Below are 18,086 nucleotides of genomic sequence, written 5' to 3'. Positions count from 1 at the left end.
AATATTTCCTCCCAAGCTTCGAGTTCATAGCACAGGTGTACTGTAGAACGCTGATGCTATCATTCTATTGTACTGCACAAGAGTGGGCTTCAATGTTCAGTGTAGGTATCGGAAGACTAAAGGACTCACAATAAACGGGTTGTTACTCTTCAAAAAACGAAAGTAGTAGTCTTCAACCCTGGGTGCAAGAAATGCCCATCTCAGTCTTTAAGCTCTGTGTTAATTCAAAGATCTTTCAGTTATAATCTTTTAGTATTAAATTTCAATGAAAAGGGGATATTCCCACTTCACTCATTTGACAAGTCTGAACAATAAAGTGGTGTTAGACCTGGCACCATTTGCCGGGGTCTCCCTTCCATTGTTTGCTGTTGCCTCCTATATTTTTGCTATGTTTTTGCTGGTCAAGATGCTTTTGGACACTTTGCCACTGCAGTTCAGTGCCAAAGTGCAAGTGCTCCCTGTGTAGATTGTTGTTATGGATTAGTGACTCCATGATTGGTTATTTGATTTACTTGTCAGACCCTAGTGCAGTGCACCATGTGTACCCAGGGCCTGTAAATCAAATGCTGCTGGTGGGCTTGCAGCACTGATTGTGCCACCCACAGAAGCAGCCTGTAAAATGTGACTCATGCCTGCCTTTGCAGAGCCTGGGTGCAGTCTGGGACTACCATGTAGACTTGGCATGTGAACATACTTGCCAGTCCCTAAACCTTCCCTTTTCTACACGTTAGTCACCCCTAAGGTAGGCCCAAGGTACCCCTATGTACAGTGTGCATTGTACGTGAAAGGTAGGACATGCCCTGATGTGTGAGGCATGTCCTGATAGTGAAATACTGCCAATTTTGTTTTTCACTATTGCAAGGCTATCTGTCCCCATAGGCCAGAATGGGCCGTTAGTTTATAACATCTTCTAAACATAACTGGCCCTAGGAACAATTTAGGAAAATAAGGTTTAGTATGCCTGAACTCAAAATGTTAACGTGCATCTTTTGGTTAGGGGGATTTTTACATTCGGTGTTTGAAAATACCACTTTTAGAAAGTGGGTATTTTCTTGCCTAACCATCCAGTATGCCTCTCCTAGGTTTGTGTATTGCATGTCTGGCTTGTGAGTGACAGGAGCTGGGAGTGGGCTGTGGCTCCATAAGTCTGATGAGTCAGGGCTGGGCTGAATGGGTCCAGGGTTGCATTTAGAGTAGGGGAGGAGATTTCCTTTCACCTGAATGGACCTGGTCTGCCTTCAACAATGCTGTCTCCACCTCCTGCCAGGAAGCTACACAAGTGAGGATAGAACTGGTTTTGGCTGGGACAGACACTCTCTGCCTTCAGAGAAAAAATAATTTGTGTGTATTAAAAGGGGGACCCAGACCCCAGACTTTTAGATCACTTCTGGGAAATCAAGAGGAAACCTTTGCCAAGGAGAAGAGCCAGATAAGCTGAGGAGGAATACTGCCCCTGGGCTGTTTGCTGTCTGGGGTTGGCCTGCAGTGGCTGCTTGCTGCCAAGGGAAGGAGAAGAAGGACTTTGATGTTTGCTTTGTCACCTGCTTTAAGAAAAAGATCTCCAAGGGCTTGAAACTGAGCTTGCCTCCTGTCTGAAGTCTCAGGGACACAAAGACTTCACCACCAGCTCCCCTGAATTTCCTTGCTAGGATTTCTAACCTGCAAAGAGGTGCCTGCTGCTGTTTATAACCTCTAGAGACTGTTTCTTGCTGGGAGCTGGGAGATCGACGTAACAAGAAGAAGTGTGTCGCATCCGCACCGATTCCCAGCGCATCACCGAATCACAGGGAAGAAACGTGCCGCATCCACACTTGGTTCCGACACCTTGCCGAGCAACCAGGAAGAAGCACGCTGCATCCACACCGGGTCCCGACGCATCGCCGAGAAGACCGTCGCAGTACCTGCCGTGCGGCTGCAAGCGTGCACGCATCATACCGGACCATCGCATCGAGCCGCCATTTTGTCGCATGGCACCAGATCGTCGCATCACATCGAGGCGCCATCTTGTCCCACGTAATCGGAACACAGTAAAAAAACGACACACCCCCTCCTCTCCGGTAAGGAACCGTGCATCACCTCCCCTGTGCTGCAGTAAGGAACCGATGCATCACCTCCCCCGAAGAAAGGAACTGACGCATCACCTTCCCAGCTACCCCTTTTGTTTGTTTTGTGAGACGCATCTAAGGTACTTTGTTGGAAAAGTGTTGCATTTACAACTTGCATTGAACTGAACTATCTCTACCCTTTGAAAGTCTTATTTTTAATACTGTATTGTGGATTTGTGTTTGGTCTTGTTTAGATAAAGATTACTTATTTTTCTAAATTGGTGTGGTGTCCCTTTGTAGTGTTTTCACTGTATTACTGTATGTGTTCACAAGTGCTCCACACACTGCTTCTGAGATAAGCCTGTCTGCTCGTGCCAAGCTACCAAGGAGTGAGCAGGGGTTATTTTACGAGTGTATCCCCCTTTCCCTGACTAGAAGCAAGGGTCCCCATTTGGACAAAGGTACAAACAATTGCCAACTAGAGACCCCCATTTCTAACAAGTGGTAGCTCTCAATTTCATCTTATCCACAGTCTCCTACGCTAGAAGCAATCAGCTCAAACTTTCTCCCTGGTTTTATCTATAGTCTTGAAACTTTACCTGGAAATGCCATTGATTGATTGAATGCTGCCCAATGTATTCTCTAGATATCTCTAGGGAGGCTGCTTAACTCAACAACTCATGCCTTCATTCAACTAGCAGTGGTGGCTGGTGACATTTGAAAGTGGTGTGGCGTAAAATGATTGTCATACTGCACCGTAGCGAGTCTAAGAGGGGTTTGGGGGGGTTCTCCCCCCAAGAAAATTTTGAAAAGAGAGTGGACCAATGGTGCATTTTCAAGCAAATTTGAGAAAGCAGGAAGGTTAATAAATGAATACCTCTTTTGCAAAACATCTGTGTTGTGCCCACTTCTGAATCTGGATAGCCCTGCCGACAAGAAACCTACAACAAGTCTACTTGAGATCTCAAATTCTGTTGAAACAAATGCTGATTCACCATCCCCCACCTTTTTGGGACTGGGTTGAGCGCCCTGATATGGTATATACAGGTAGAGATCGATAAAGACCAATGACCCACGACAACACAAAAAACCTTCTTTGCATTGCGATTGCATTCCACAAAAAAACATGGCTACTACAAAACGCCGACAATCTTGGTCTTGTCTCATCCTGCCTCATATACGTCATCAATTGACTTTGAACCCAAGACTGCACGATTTCCCTGCTGTTGAGCGGCACTCATGCTTCCGACACCCCAATATAAGCGCATGTGCCTTAGTTCTGGTTTGGAGTTTGCAGACTTATTGCAGCATTTGACACTGACTGAGGTCCATGAGACTGAAGCTAGCAGGCCCTATTCTCCAGGGTCAAAAACAGTCAAAAACTTTTCAAAGAAATGCTCCTATCATTTTCCTACATTGTAAATACAGCCGCCCCTACTTACATGGAAGCTAAAAAAATAATATTGTTTAGGTACTTTCACACCGTTTTATTTTTTCCAAAAATTAAATATTACTATTTCTGATGTTACTGCTTCTTCCGTATATCCCTGTTCAAAAACACCTTCAATTAATCTATGTTTAACTTTTTTTGTACAATTATTTTTTTCGTAGATAGGCTCTCTGACATTTTATCAACTTCATGCAACCCTTGAAACAGGAAGTTAATCCGCATCCAAGAGCAAACTGCAGCTCCATTATAACACAAAAGCTGACCGATAATGCTTCTTTCAACATGCCTAGAGGAAAACTGACGGCCTGAGTGTCTCCTTGAAGATTTTGACAGGCAAATATTTCAAATACTTAGATGTAGTTTCTAAAATATTAAAGTAATTTTAACAGTGAAAAGGATCTATAATTAACTATCTTCTTTTCTTTTCTATAATCAGAATCCCGGTCTTTTTGGCTTTTTGTATTCTGTTTGTAATGGTGACAGATTTGATTAACTCATAATAAATCTTTAATTCACTTTTTTAAAAAACTGCTGGATTGAACACTTTTAGTTTTACTACAGCCAAAACGTATAATTAAGTGTTTATCTTTCTGTTTTCAATAAACTTTTTACGGTTTTCGGGTAACTTGTCTTATATGCAGTTCCACTACAGCTATTGCAGGACACTAGCGACTTCTAAAAACACCTTGCCTCATAGTTTCTGTTGTCACTAGAAACTCTTGATAGCGATTGAAGGCCATAGGATTATATCACACGGTTACCTGTGATTTATCCTGTACATAAAGTGACCGGTTATGAATCAGGCAATAACCTTACTGAATAGGCAATGAGATTTGTTTGATATTTAATAACTATGCACCGCTTTGACGAATTTACAAAGCTGTGGAAAATATTCTGGGGTCATCTTTCATGCAGATCCAAGGTACCCCTATGGGCAGTGTGCATTGTACGTGAAAGGTAGGACATGCCCTGATGTGTGAGGCATGTCCTGATAGTGAAATACTGCCAATTTTGTTTTTCACTATTGCAAGGCTATCTGTCCCCATAGGCCAGAATGGGACGTTAGTTTATAACATCTTCTAAACATAACTGGCCCTAGGAACAATTTAGGAAAATAAGGTTTAGTATGCCTGAACTCAAAATGTTAACGTGCATCTTTTGGTTAGGGGGATTTTTACATTCGGTGTTTGAAAATACCACTTTTAGAAAGTGGGTATTTTCTTGCCTAACCATCCAGTATGCCTCTCCTAGGTTTGTGTATTGCATGTCTGGCTTGTGAGTGACAGGAGCTGGGAGTGGGCTGTGGCTCCATAAGTCTGATGAGTCAGGGCTGGGCTGAATGGGTCCAGGGTTGCATTTAGAGTAGGGGAGGAGATTTCCTTTCACCTGAATGGACCTGGTCTGCCTTCAACAATGCTGTCTCCACCTCCTGCCAGGAAGCTACACAAGTGAGGATAGAACTGGTTTTGGCTGGGACAGACACTCTCTGCCTTCAGAGAAAAAATAATTTGTGTGTATTAAAAGGGGGACCCAGACCCCAGACTTTTAGATCACTTCTGGGAAATCAAGAGGAAACCTTTGCCAAGGAGAAGAGCCAGATAAGCTGAGGAGGAATACTGCCCCTGGGCTGTTTGCTGTCTGGGGTTGGCCTGCAGTGGCTGCTTGCTGCCAAGGGAAGGAGAAGAAGGACTTTGATGTTTGCTTTGTCACCTGCTTTAAGAAAAAGATCTCCAAGGGCTTGAAACTGAGCTTGCCTCCTGTCTGAAGTCTCAGGGACACAAAGACTTCACCACCAGCTCCCCTGAATTTCCTTGCTAGGATTTCTAACCTGCAAAGAGGTGCCTGCTGCTGTTTATAACCTCTAGAGACTGTTTCTTGCTGGGAGCTGGGAGATCGACGTAACAAGAAGAAGCGTGTCGCATCCGCACCGATTCCCGGCGCATCACCGAATCACAGGGAAGAAACGTGCCGCATCCACACTTGGTTCAGACACCTTGCCGAGCAACCAGGAAGAAGCACGCTGCATCCACACCGGGTCCCGACGCATCGCCGAGAAGACCGTCGCAGTACCTGCCGTGCGGCTGCAAGCGTGCACGCATCATACCGGACCGTGGCATTGCATCGAGCCGCCATTTTGTCGCATGGCACCAGATCGACGCATCACATCGAGGCGCCATCTTGTCCCACGTAATCGGAACACAGTAAAAAAACGACACACCCCCTCCTCTCCGGTAAGGAACCGTGCATCACCTCCCCTGTGCTGCAGTAAGGAACCGATGCATCACCTCCCCCGAAGAAAGGAACTGACGCATCACCTTCCCAGATACCCCTTTTGTTTGTTTTGTGAGACGCATCTAAGGTACTTTGTTGGAAAAGTGTTGCATTTACAACTTGCATTGAACTGAACTATCTCTACCCTTTGAAAGTCTTATTTTTAATACTGTATTGTGGATTTGTGTTGTTTGGTCTTGTTTAGATAAAGATTACTTATTTTTCTAAATTGGTGTGGTGTCCCTTTGTAGTGTTTTCACTGTATTACTGTATGTGTTCACAAGTGCTCCACACACTGCTTCTGAGATAAGCCTGTCTGCTCATGCCAAGCTACCAAGGAGTGAGCAGGGGTTATTTTACGAGTGTATCCCCCTTTCCCTGACTAGAAGCAAGGGTCCCCATTTGGACAAAGGTACAAACAATTGCCAACTAGAGACCCCCATTTCTAACAAGTGGTAGCTCTCAATTTCATCTTATCCACAGTCTCCTACGCTAGAAGCAATCAGCTCAAACTTTCTCCCTGGTTTTATCTATAGTCTTGAAACTTTACTTGGAAATGCCATTGATTGATTGAATGCTGCCCAATGTATTCTCTAGATATCTCTAGGGAGGCTGCTTAACTCAACAACTCATGCCTTCATTCAACTAGCAGTGGTGGCTGGTGACATTTGAAAGTGGTGTGGCGTAAAATGATTGTCATACTGCACCGTAGCGAGTCTAAGAGGGGTTTGGGGGGGTTCTCCCCCCAAGAAAATTTTGAAAAGAGAGTGGACAAATGGCGCATTTTCAAGCAAATTTGAGAAAGCAGGAAGGTTAATAAATGAATACCTCTTTTGCAAAACATCTGTGTTGTGCCCACTTCTGAATCTGGATAGCCCTGCCGACAAGAAACCTACAACAAGTCTACTTGAGATCTCAAATTCTGTTGAAACAAATGCTGATTCACCATCCCCCACCTTTTTGGGACTGGGTTGAGTGCCCTGATATGGTATATACAGGTAGAGACCGATAAAGACCAATGACCCACGACAACACAAAAAACCTTCTTTGCATTGCGATTGCATTCCACGAAAAAACATGGCTACTACAAAACGCCGACAATCTTGGTCTTGTCTCATTCTGCCTCATATACGTCATCAATTGACTTTGAACCCAAGACTGCACGATTTCCCTGCTGTAGAGCGGCACTCATGCTTCCGACACCCCAATATAAGCGCATGTGCCTTAGTTCTGGTTTGGAGTTTGCAGACTTATTGCAGCATTTGACACTGACTGAGGTCCATGAGACTGAAGCTAGCAGGCCCTATTCTCCAGGGTCAAAAACAGTCAAAGACTTTTCAAAGAAATGCTCCAATCATTTTCCTACATTGTAAATACAGCCGCCCCTACTTACATGGAAGCTAAAAAAATAATATTGTTTAGGTACTTTCACACCGTTTTATTTTTTCCAAAAATTAAATATTACTATTTCTGATGTTACTGCTTCTTCCGTATATCCCTGTTCAAAAACACCTTCAATTAATTTATTTTTAACTTTTTTTGTACAATTATTTTTTTCGTAGATAGGCTCTCTGACATTTTATCAACTTCATGCAACCCTTGAAACAGGAAGTTAATCCGCATCCAAGAGCAAACTGCAGCTCCATTATAACACAAAAGCTGACCGATAATGCTTCTTTCAACATGCCTAGAGGAAAACTGACGGCCTGAGTGTCTCCTTGAAGATTTTGACAGGCAAATATTTCAAATACTTAGATGTAGTTTCTAAAATATTAAAGTAATTTTAACAGTGAAAAGGATCTATAATTAACTATCTTCTTTTCTTTTCTATAATCAGAATCCCGGTCTTTTTGGCTTTTTGTATTCTGTTTGTAATGGTGACAGATTTGATTAACTCATAATAAATCTTTAATTCACTTTTTTTAAAAACTGCTGGATTGAACACTTTTAGTTTTACTACAGCCAAAACGTATAATTGAGTGTTTATCTTTCTGTTTTCAATAAACTTTCGGGTAACTTGTCTTATATGCAGTTCCACTACAGCTATCGCAGGACACTAGCGACTTTTAAAAACACCTTGCCTCATAGTTTCTGTTGTCACTAGAAACTCTTGATAGCGATTGAAGACCATAGGATTATATCACACGGTTACCTGTGATTTATCCTGTACATAAAGTGACCGGTTATGAATCAGGCAATAACCTTACTGAATAGGCAATGAGATTTGTTTGATATTTAATAACTATGCACCGCTTTGACGAATCTACAAAGCTGTGGAAAATATTCTGGGGTCATCTTTCATGCAGATCCGTCATATAGTCCAAAAGTTATAAAATTTGATTTTTTTCTTTTAATGTAACACTAAAACCCTGAAAAATGTAATTAAATCGAGACCATAATTATTTGACACTGCTGCCCTTGCGTCATTTGGTTCAGTTCTTGGTTTGGTGAAAGTCCGTTCAGTGAGACTGGAGACATAAAGCAAAATATGATAGTCCAATGTGCATGTCAGCGTACGGATAGAATTTGTAAAGGTTTGCCAACACCTCACCGTGCCTGCACAGTACTCGGTGCATGAGAGATAACATTGCAAGGTTGTGACCCTTAAGTTAAATGAAACAGTGAAAAAGGCAGTTGAATGCAGCCCACACCTGGTAAATCGCACCTTGACAAACATAGCATTGAATAGGACATAAGCACTACCTCAATGAGAAGGAATATTTCTAATACCAGTACACATATCTTGATCTGCACTGTGTTGAATTCTTCTCCAATGTGTATTCTATGTGTTGCAACATAGTTACAAACAGCTCTTCGCATAAGTCTACTTAGCTATCTTAGCACTATAGCTCTTTCTCGAACAACTGCTTCTTTATAAGATATATATTTACTAAGGGCTTGATTACAACTTTGGTGGTGTGGTGCTGTGTCTGCCCCGTGGCCGCACTGCCAAAACTGTAACTTGTGTCTGGCAGGCTTTTGTTTTGATGTTCCCATGGTGGTGCCCTGAAAATAGACACCAAAATGGGAACGTCAGGAACAGTTCCTGCACCGCATGAATTGGAAAGTCCATGGCGTGCAGGAATTGGTATGCATGCACACATGGGGGCACATATTGTGCCCCCTGTGTGAATCCACATGGCAAAGAGGCACAAGGGGGCCCTGTAGGGCCCCCTTTGTTTCCTCTCCACACAGGTTTTCAAGGGGATTTCACCACCATGAAAACTATGGTGGAGCAGAAACTTGTAATATGGTTGGCGGGACCGCATATTACTGCCTCCTTGACTGCCACAACACTGCCAGGGAACATCAGTTCCCTGGCAGCTGCGGCGGTGCAATGGCGTTCCGACCGCCCTTATTGTAATAGGGCAGTTGGGAGACCGCCACCGCAGCACTATCATAAATCTCGTTGTCCATGGACCGCCAGACTCGTAATTAAGCCCTAAGTGTATATAGAGAATTAGTTTCTTCTAAATCCAATAAATCAGCCATACTTTGCCTCTGTATCAACCATTCTAGAAGGGACAGTCTAAAAACAATTTCATTGCTGATGTAGTAATATGTGCGTTATTTGTTGGTTTCCAGTACAATCCCAAACACAGTGCCTTTGTCTAAATGGATGCTGCGGTCTTACCTTTCCGGTGGATCTGACTCCTTTCCAAATGCAGAAGTAACAGATGATCCAGGCCAGGAGGAGGCATAAGGCCAGCTTCCACTGTAGGGTGCCAATATTCTCTATGCCATCAGATAAATGGAGGACTTGCCTTCTATTGAGTACAAGAAGGGGTGATGAAAAGCATAATTGGAATATATCATATCTTCATTCTGTTTCAATGACCTAATTATCTTCCATTGAAATGTTAATTTACTCTCCATCTGGGTTAGTTTAGATCCTTTTGTGATGAACTTAAACATGCATAATTAGTGAAGATGGTGGTCAACACCTTCAATGTGTACATATAGAATTACTGATGAACTACCCAAAACACTTTAAAAAAAAGTTATATTGACATTTGACAAAATATTGAAGTTAAATAAACATTAAATTAAGAATGGATTAATTGACCTGCTGAGATTCTTCAGATGAGTGCCCCAGTTGGGGTCCGAATTCAGCCAAGTAACTTTAAGTGCAATATCTGTTCCTGCTCTTGGAACCCTTACACGAGAATTTACACACCTTGGAATGTTGCACTGCAATGGTTCGGCTTTTCCATGGTTTTGCATTTCACCATCACTCTCAATATGACAAGCAACCTACTAGATAGTTATGTGCACAGCCAGGGCCGGCTCCAGGGCGGAGCGACCGGTGCCACGGCACCGGGTGCTGACTTTGCATGGGGGCACCTGTTTGCTAGTTTATATTGTTTTTAAAAGCACCCACTGCAGAGTTCCTGACCTTCAGCAATTTTCTGCCAACAATTAAAATATCAAGCCTACTCCGGTGATTGATGTTCTTACTGGAGAGAGAAGGAAGTTTTGTCCAGTGGAAGTTTTGACGGGGGGATGTGTTGATTCATCATAGGGTAGTGCAGAGGGTTAACATGCCTGCTGCAAAGAATGTGTATCATGCAAATCGCAAAGTGAACAAGGTCAGGGGGTTACTGCTTTCGTCAGAGGCTTCGTTTTGTTACTTGTAGTTTATAAGTTAAAATACTAATAAAAACAAGCATTGGCATAGCCAATAGGTCTCGCTTTTGGGACCTTATAAGTATTTAGTTATGCAACTGTTGCATGGCTAAACACTTATGAGGTCCCAAAGGCGAGACCTATTGGCTATGCCAATGTTTGTTTTATGTGGGTTCAAACCAGGGCACAGCAACGAGCAGACAGCTCTGATTGTATTTCACCAACAGTGCTAATTTCCTAAGCCTTGAAGGTGCCATGAAGGGACACCCACCTTTTGCCTGAACCATTCCTAACAAAAGTGTCTGTCTCTTATGACAACTTCATATATGCTGTTAAGAGCGTTTACCTACAAGAGAAGCACCACATGTCAGTGATTAGTGTGAGGTTATAGGATTATAAAAGAGATGTTAGCAAATAGTTTGGCTAGAGGGTGACAGTTTGGGTGTTGTGGGTACTAGGTGAGAAGAGAGATGCATTAGAGCCTTGCTTGCGATTGATGGCATGGCTAGAATAGTTTGGGTGTTTTGGGTACTAGGTGAGAAGAGAGATGCATTAGAGCCCTGCTTGCGATTGATGGCATGGCTAGAATAGTTTGGGTGTTTTGGGTACTAGGTGAGAAGAGAGATGCATTAGAGCCCTGCTTGCGATTGATGGCATGGCTAGAATAGTTTGGGTGTTTTGGGTACTAGGTGAGAAGAGAGATGCATTAGAGCCCTGCTTGCGATTGATGGCATGGCTAGAATAGTTTGGGTGTTTTGGGTACTAGGTGAGAAGAGATGCATTAAAGCCCTGCTTGCGATTGATGGCATGGCTAGAATAGTTTGGGTGTTTAGGGTACTAGGTGAGGAGAGAGATGCATCAAAGCCCCGTTTGTGACTGATGGCATGGCTAGAATTCAACAAGTGATGGGATGAAGAACTAGGCAGCGCCACCAGAACAAGCAAAGTTTGTTTTAGTCAAAAATAAGTTGTGGAGCCTGTCATTCAACAGGCCAGCTTCTCGTGGTGGATTAAACCTGCCTTCCAATTCCTTTTTAAACCACATCTTGCCTGTCCCATTATATTCTCAGAGTTGTTTGCCATTTAAAAAAAACAAAAATGAAGAAAGCACAAAACTTCAACTCCCAGATGTAAATGGGTCCCACGGAGGCAATATATGCAAAAACTAAAAATGCAGTGATTAAAAATAAAGGAGTCGTGTTAAGGGAATAAACGCAAATCAGTTACAGAAAAATGATGAAGAGGAAAAAACAAAAAAATAAAACACTCACATAACACATGCTGTGAAAAGTAGAAATAAAGAAAAACAGCCGCCAGAAAAAGTGCCCAAAAGGTACGAAAAAGTTCCCCAAACAACCCGAGTCAGTTCATAAAAAAAGTGGCATGCTACTATCCCTCGTACCACAGCGAGGAGATGCTTTGATGGCGGGATTCAAGGTCACAGCTAAAAAACAATACCAGCAGAAGGATTGGCATGCCAGTGGTATGCGCGTTTCACTGATCATCCTAAAGCTAAAAGTGAGGGAAGAAGACACGTGGGGGAATTTCATTCAACATTCAAGTTCCTGCTGTTCAGAAAAGATTAACAGAATATTTAATCTGAGGATTCCAATCATTTAAATGTCCTTGGTGGTGTCACCAAGAACCGACCAGAAACCAGGAGCCAATCCCCCCATGTAAGAAGGTTCATTCAGACCAAGAGCATTTTAAATTGTGTTGCTTAATTTTAAGTCGATATACAAGTGCCCAGGGAGCCAGTGTACATATGAAACATGGGGATAGTGTGTTTTAATTTCTGAGATCCCTAAATCAAAATGGTCACCCATTGAAAACCATCTTCAACAGGGTAAGGAAAGGGGTGGCTAGTCAAGAAATAACAGCTGTACAAGGACATCTGAAGCTGCAAGAGGCGCTTTCAGTTTTTTTTCCAACAGAAATAACCGGATGATGAAAATACAGTTTAATAATGTGAGGCTGGAAGTTAAGAGTAACCTGAAATAACACTTAAAGGCTTCCCTGACAGGCATGCAACGAAGTAGTACTACACTAGGCAACCAGGATTGCAGAGCAGACAGAAGAGAAGCATAGGCGAGGTGCGGAATGGAACCACTGGGTTAGTGACACCCAAAGTATGAGAAGGGGGTAATTTTCAGTCCTGGATAGCAATCTGAGGGGCTGCGGGGGTGAAGGAGGGATGCCCATCTTCTCACGCACGGCAGACAGGGTAGGGTGTTGGCATACTGATGGATTTATAAACGGAAGCCGAGTAACTAATGCCGTAGCAGCTCCTTATCGATGCTTCAATAACATGGGAGTTAACATAAAAACCAGGGCCGCTCCACATAGCATGGAAAAGGGGCCTGGATCTAAGGTGCCCATCAGGATGGGAACTGCGCACAAGTGTAAACAAGCACTGAAAGCGTGCGTCATCGCGATCGCTCTGAAAGCGAAAGTGATCGCGATGACGCACGAATTTTCAAAGTGCTGCTGAAGGCTAGCGGTTTGCGCGTGCACGGTCGCGTGAACGCAAGCGCTAGGCCAGCCAGCAGCACTTTGAAAACTCACATACAAAATGTCTCTCCGAGCCAGCGCATGCGCTGGGCTCAGCGAGACCTAAACAGTGAGCTATTAACTGACATCAAATAACTGAAATGCAGACTTCAAGTATAGATTAAAGCGTATTGATCTTTTCCACAGACTTTCAATATCCTAATGTTGTACAAAGGGTTGATTTGGGTAGAAATCAATTCCAAATAGTTTGAGTTTGAGTTTGAGTTTAAAAGCACTTATAAAGCGCACGTATACCGGCGGTTTCTTGGCGCTGTAGCTAGAGGGGACTGAGGGTTAAGAGCAGGGAGAGAGGGATGGGCATTTATTCATACGATTTAGTGAATAGGTAGGTTTTAAGACTTTTACGGAATTGGGGATAGAGGGTGATGGCACGGAGATGAAGGGGAAGGGAATTCCAAAGGATTGGTGCTAGAATGGCAAATTTGGAGCCGCCCCACTTCTTTCTCCGGAAGCGAGGGATGATGAGGAGAGACTGAGAAGAAGAACGTAGGTCCCTAGAGGGGACATAGGGAACAATCTCAGAGGAGATGAAGGCAGGTGCCAGGTCCAATCGGGCCAGGAAAGTGATGGATGCGAGTTTGAATTGAATTCTAGCCCGCACTGGGAGCCAGTGGAGAGATTTCAGGAGTGGGGTGGAGTGATGGAATTTGGAAAGGTTGAAGGCTAGGCGGGCCGCCTGGTTTTGGATCTGTTGTAGGCGGCGCAAACTGTATGCAGGAATACCGGCATACAGAGCGTTCCCGTAGTCCAGGCGGGACACCACCATGGCCAGAATAATAAGTTTGAGAGCGGAAAAAGTAAAGAAGCGGGACACCTTGCGGATAGTACGCAGTGAAAGGAAAGAGGAAGATACCACAGAGCTAACCTGGGAGTGGAGGGTGAGTTGGGAATTGAGCTTGATGCCTAGTGTTTTAACAGAGGAGGAGGGGACAGGAGGAGAACCGAGAGAGGGAGGCCAGCAAAGGGGGGACCAGGGGCTGGATGAGCCGCCCGTCAAAACCAACTCGGTTTTGTCTGGGTTAAGTTTGAGGTGATTGTGGCCCATCCAGTCCCTGATGTAAAGCATGACAGTTTGAAAGTTGAGGACAGCAAAAGGAGAGGAGAGATCAAAGACCAGCTGGAGGTCATCCGCATAGTTAAATACGGCGACCTCCATCTGTTGGAGAGAGAAGATAAGAGGGGCGATATATAGATTAAACAAAAGAGGGGAGAGAGATGAACCTTGAGGAACCCCGCACTGGACTTTCCGGAAGTCCGCTGTAAAGTCACCCAGGCGAACCGCCTGGGTGCGGTCGCTCAGGAAGGAGGACAACCAGACCAAGGCAGACCCCTCGATCCCCGCCGCCCTGACACGGGAAAGAAGGATGTTGTGGTCCACCGTATCAAAGGCGGCTGAGAGGTCGAGGAGCACAAGGGCCTGGTGACGGTTGGTGTCCATACCCTCCCTGAGGGTGTCGAGGACCGACATGACCACGGACTCCGTGGAGTGTGCGGGGCGGAAACCAGCTTGGCGGGGGGCAAGGGCTCCATGTTTCTCCACAAAGGAGCTCAGAGCGTAGGTGACGTGGCGCTCAAGCACCTTAGCTAGAAATGGCAGGAGGGAGATGGGGCGGAAATTGGCAGGGACAGAAGGATCTGCCCCAGGTTTTTTCAAGATGGGCACAATTACCGCAGACTTCAATGGGCTAGGAACTATGCCTTGCGCGAGGGAGCAATTGAGGAGGTGAAGGGGGGGATCTGGACAGGAAACAAAGATGTGGCGGAGGATATGGGCAGGACAGGGATCAAGAGGGGAGCCAGATTTGATCAGAGGCACCAATGTAGTCAAGTTTTCCCGGGTGATGGGGGGAAAGGTGATTAGTTTGCCTTTGGGAGGGGGACATTGGGGATCCACAAAAGAAGGGGGAGGTGGGGGGATGTTGGCCTTAATGGTGATAATTTTCTGGATGAAATAATTATTAAGAGAAAGACAGAGATCATTTGACGGGGCAGGATTAAGCGTAGTTCTGTCCGAGAATGCCAGGTTGTGAACGATGGAGAAGATCTCCTTAGACTGGTTCTCCGCTGCTAGGATTTTGGAGGAGAAATAAGCTGTTTTGGCCTCCAGGATGCTTTTTTTGTACTGGTTAAGGATATTGATATATTCCAGTTTCAAGGTGGGGCAGTAGTTTCTCCTCCAAGCCCGCTCTGCGCGGCGAACTATAAGTTTGGTGGCTTTAAGCTCTTGGTTAAACCACCGGTTGGCGTCTTTGTCGCGTTTAGAGGTGATGCGCTTGAGCGGGGCAACGGAGTCGCAGCTGCGGGAGAGCCACTGGTCTATAGCGTCAGCCTGGGAGACGGTGGTGAGGCCCTGAAGAGGCGGGAGAGAATCAGCAAGGAGAGAGGAGAGATTCTCAAGATTGACCCGGCCCCATGATCGGACCCAGGTGTTTTTGGGTCGGGGGGGTATAGCTGGGGGAAGGATAGGAAGGAGAAATGAAATCAGATGATGGTCGGACCAGGTGCAAGGGGAGATAGATAAGGATTCCACAGGGCAGTTCAGGGACCAGATTTGGTCAAGCTGGTGACCCTTGATGTGAGTGGGAGAGTGAACATGGGGAGTGAAGTTAAGGGAGAGGAGGGTTTCGGAAAAATCCTTAGATGACAGACATTCGGCAGGATCGGAAGGCCAGAAGTTAAAGTCGCCGAGGAGCAGGATGGAGGAGTTGTTGATTGCAATGGTGGCCAAGACCTCCAAAAAATCTGGGAGAAACTGCAGGGGGGACTGAGGAGGACGATAAGTAAGGAAACAGGTGAGAGGAGGGGAGGTGGATACTGTGCGAATCACCAGGAATTCGGTGGTAGCAATGTTAGGTAGAGGGAGAATTTGAAAAGGGAAATCGGTGCGTGCGATAACTGCCACGCCGCCCCCGGCTCTGCCCGAAGGGCGGTCAGCCCTGAGTGCGTAGTAGGAGGCTGGAAGGGTGGATAGGAGTGCAGGGAGGGAGTCATCGCAGAACCAGGTCTCGGTTAAGAAGAGGAGGTCTGGGGCCTGTAAGTCCAGCAAAACCGAGAGCTCATGCGAGTGGGCAACAGCAGAACGGGTGTTGAGGTAGAAAGCTGTAATGGTTTTAAGGATTGGTGGAGGAGCAGGCCTACAGGTCGTAGGCAGGGTGTCCAGAATAGGAGGAGGGTGAGGGAGGGGAGAGAGGGAGGCTATGCCAAGAGCAGAGATGCGAGAGCTGGTACTGATCGTGATGGGCCAGGGGCCCTGGTAGCTGCGAAGTAGGTCCGGGCTATAGGTGATAAGTGGGGCAGAGTGTAAGGCCCCTAGTCCCGGCCGGTCGCGGACGGGCGCAGACGGGCTTGCCTTAGGCGCGCCTTCGGCGCGCAATCGTCGCGCCCGCTGCGCTCGTCCGCTGCGCTTCCTACAAAGACACATCTTTATGGTCGTGAGGCGGGGGGTTGAAAGGGGCGTGGCCAACAGAGTGGGCGTGTCTGTGGCGCGCCTCGCGCTCGAGAATGGCGTCTGGGGGTGAGGGGTCGTAGCAGCGAGGAGCGCTGTTCAAGAGAAGCCCAGGAGTGCAGGTAGGAGGGGAGGTGATAAAAACACGTTATCACAGTTCTAAAATGTTTAAAAGACAAAGTTACGCATTCTCCCGGCTTCCGCCCAAAGATAATCCCCAACCTGAGTTTGTGCTTCTCCAGACCAAGCCCCCCTAAACTTTACTGCCTACCAGAATGGATGGCATACAAATCCTACCACTCTGTCTTATGAAACGTTTCCCATACATTGATTTACACACATATGCTTGAGTACTGGGTGTGAAACGTAAAGTGCTCTGACACCATTCACTTTTATGAGTGACACTACAAAACAAATTAAATGCATCTGAGTGAGAGTGGTTATGGAGACTGTTAAGGGGTGGTGGTAGTGAGGGAATTTGTTGTGGAGGTGGTCATTGGGGGGGGGCGCCAAAAAACATTGTCGCAATGGGCGCCACCAGTGCTAAAGCCGGCCCTGTGCACAGCACACTTCTTCAACACTTGTGATGCTTCAGACATTTCCTGCTCGCTGGCCTTGAGGACATGACTTTCCAGAGACTTCTGCATTCTCTCTGTTGAGCTATAATGCCATTAGCTATTATTAGGGCTCCCTGTTTTCGGATACTTATTTGCAGCATAGGGAGTTACAAAGCTGAATAAGATTTGCTTAAATTACTGCATTTCTCAACATATATTTATACAATTTTGCTATTTTTTCATGTGTGTTTATTATTTTGGGCTGTGTAATGTGCTAAAACCCGATAGGCATCAAAGTATGTGTACATGTTTATCTGTTAAATAAATGCTGCAATATACGAGCTATCACCTCATATGTTCACAAAACATAAAATAAATATGGATAAATATGAATCAGATGGCCAAAAAATAAATATGGATAAATACAGAGGGAAATGTTAAAAATTAAAATACAATAGATCCGGGAGCCCTAACTATTATTATTATGACCACAACACACGGTTTGCAGGGGGCTTTCATGAAGTGTGGCCACTCTCAGCAATCTGCTGTGTCTTGAAAACAGTTCCTATGTAACAGTGTTTAATCATAGTAGGGACCATTAAGCTTTCATGGAATAGGGTCAACCACCAGGGAAATAGTTATTTGCAGTAGTATTTTCCACGATGGGCGAAAGAGGCTATCATGGAGCAGAGACAGGTCCTCGGACAAACAGCTGTATCTATGTTATATCAATTATTCATATATTAGATGCAAACTCTAGGAGAAGCCGATGCTTATGTGAACAATTTCAAAGCACGTAGGAATGGGTTTCAATAATAGTAGAATTGTAAGATTCGGTCTGTTACTATCCAAGAGTTGGACTTCCAGACAACAACAATTTATATCACATAATCCTGGATTAAGGAAGTGGCCTGGGGTTTCAATAAGAATTTTCAACTGCTCTTCCCATTCCCAAGGCTGTTGATCCTTGTGTTGTGCTGCTGCTTATGTGATACACACTGAGTAGCCACATGTCATTTCAGTGAAATGTCATAGGGGCATTCGAGAATTTGAAGAGGATGTGGCCCTATGCAAATCATGGGATGCCTTTGCCCTTGGTGGAACCTGGTAAGGAGTCCCCTG

At 45.1% G+C, this 18,086-nt stretch overlaps 1 protein-coding gene across 1 annotated transcript in view; it reads right to left on the bottom strand.

Moving 5' to 3' along the window:
* The window catches only part of LOC146854871 (sodium- and chloride-dependent GABA transporter 2-like), a 681,032-nt gene that overhangs the window by 341,260 nt on the left and 321,686 nt on the right, over nucleotides 1-18,086 (bottom strand). Inside the window, exon 6 of the mRNA XM_085652276.1 lies at nucleotides 9,401-9,533. Within this exon, the coding sequence (XP_085508402.1) occupies nucleotides 9,401-9,533 (133 nt within the window). The remainder of the gene's footprint in view (nucleotides 1-9,400; nucleotides 9,534-18,086) is intronic.

The sequence above is a fragment of the Triturus cristatus genome, chromosome 4_1 (genome assembly GCF_964204655.1).
Source record: "Triturus cristatus chromosome 4_1, aTriCri1.1, whole genome shotgun sequence".
Lineage (NCBI taxonomy): Eukaryota > Metazoa > Chordata > Amphibia > Caudata > Salamandridae > Triturus > Triturus cristatus.
The sequence above is the reverse complement of the archived record's forward strand: the minus strand, read 5'-3'. Positions and strand labels throughout refer to the sequence as shown.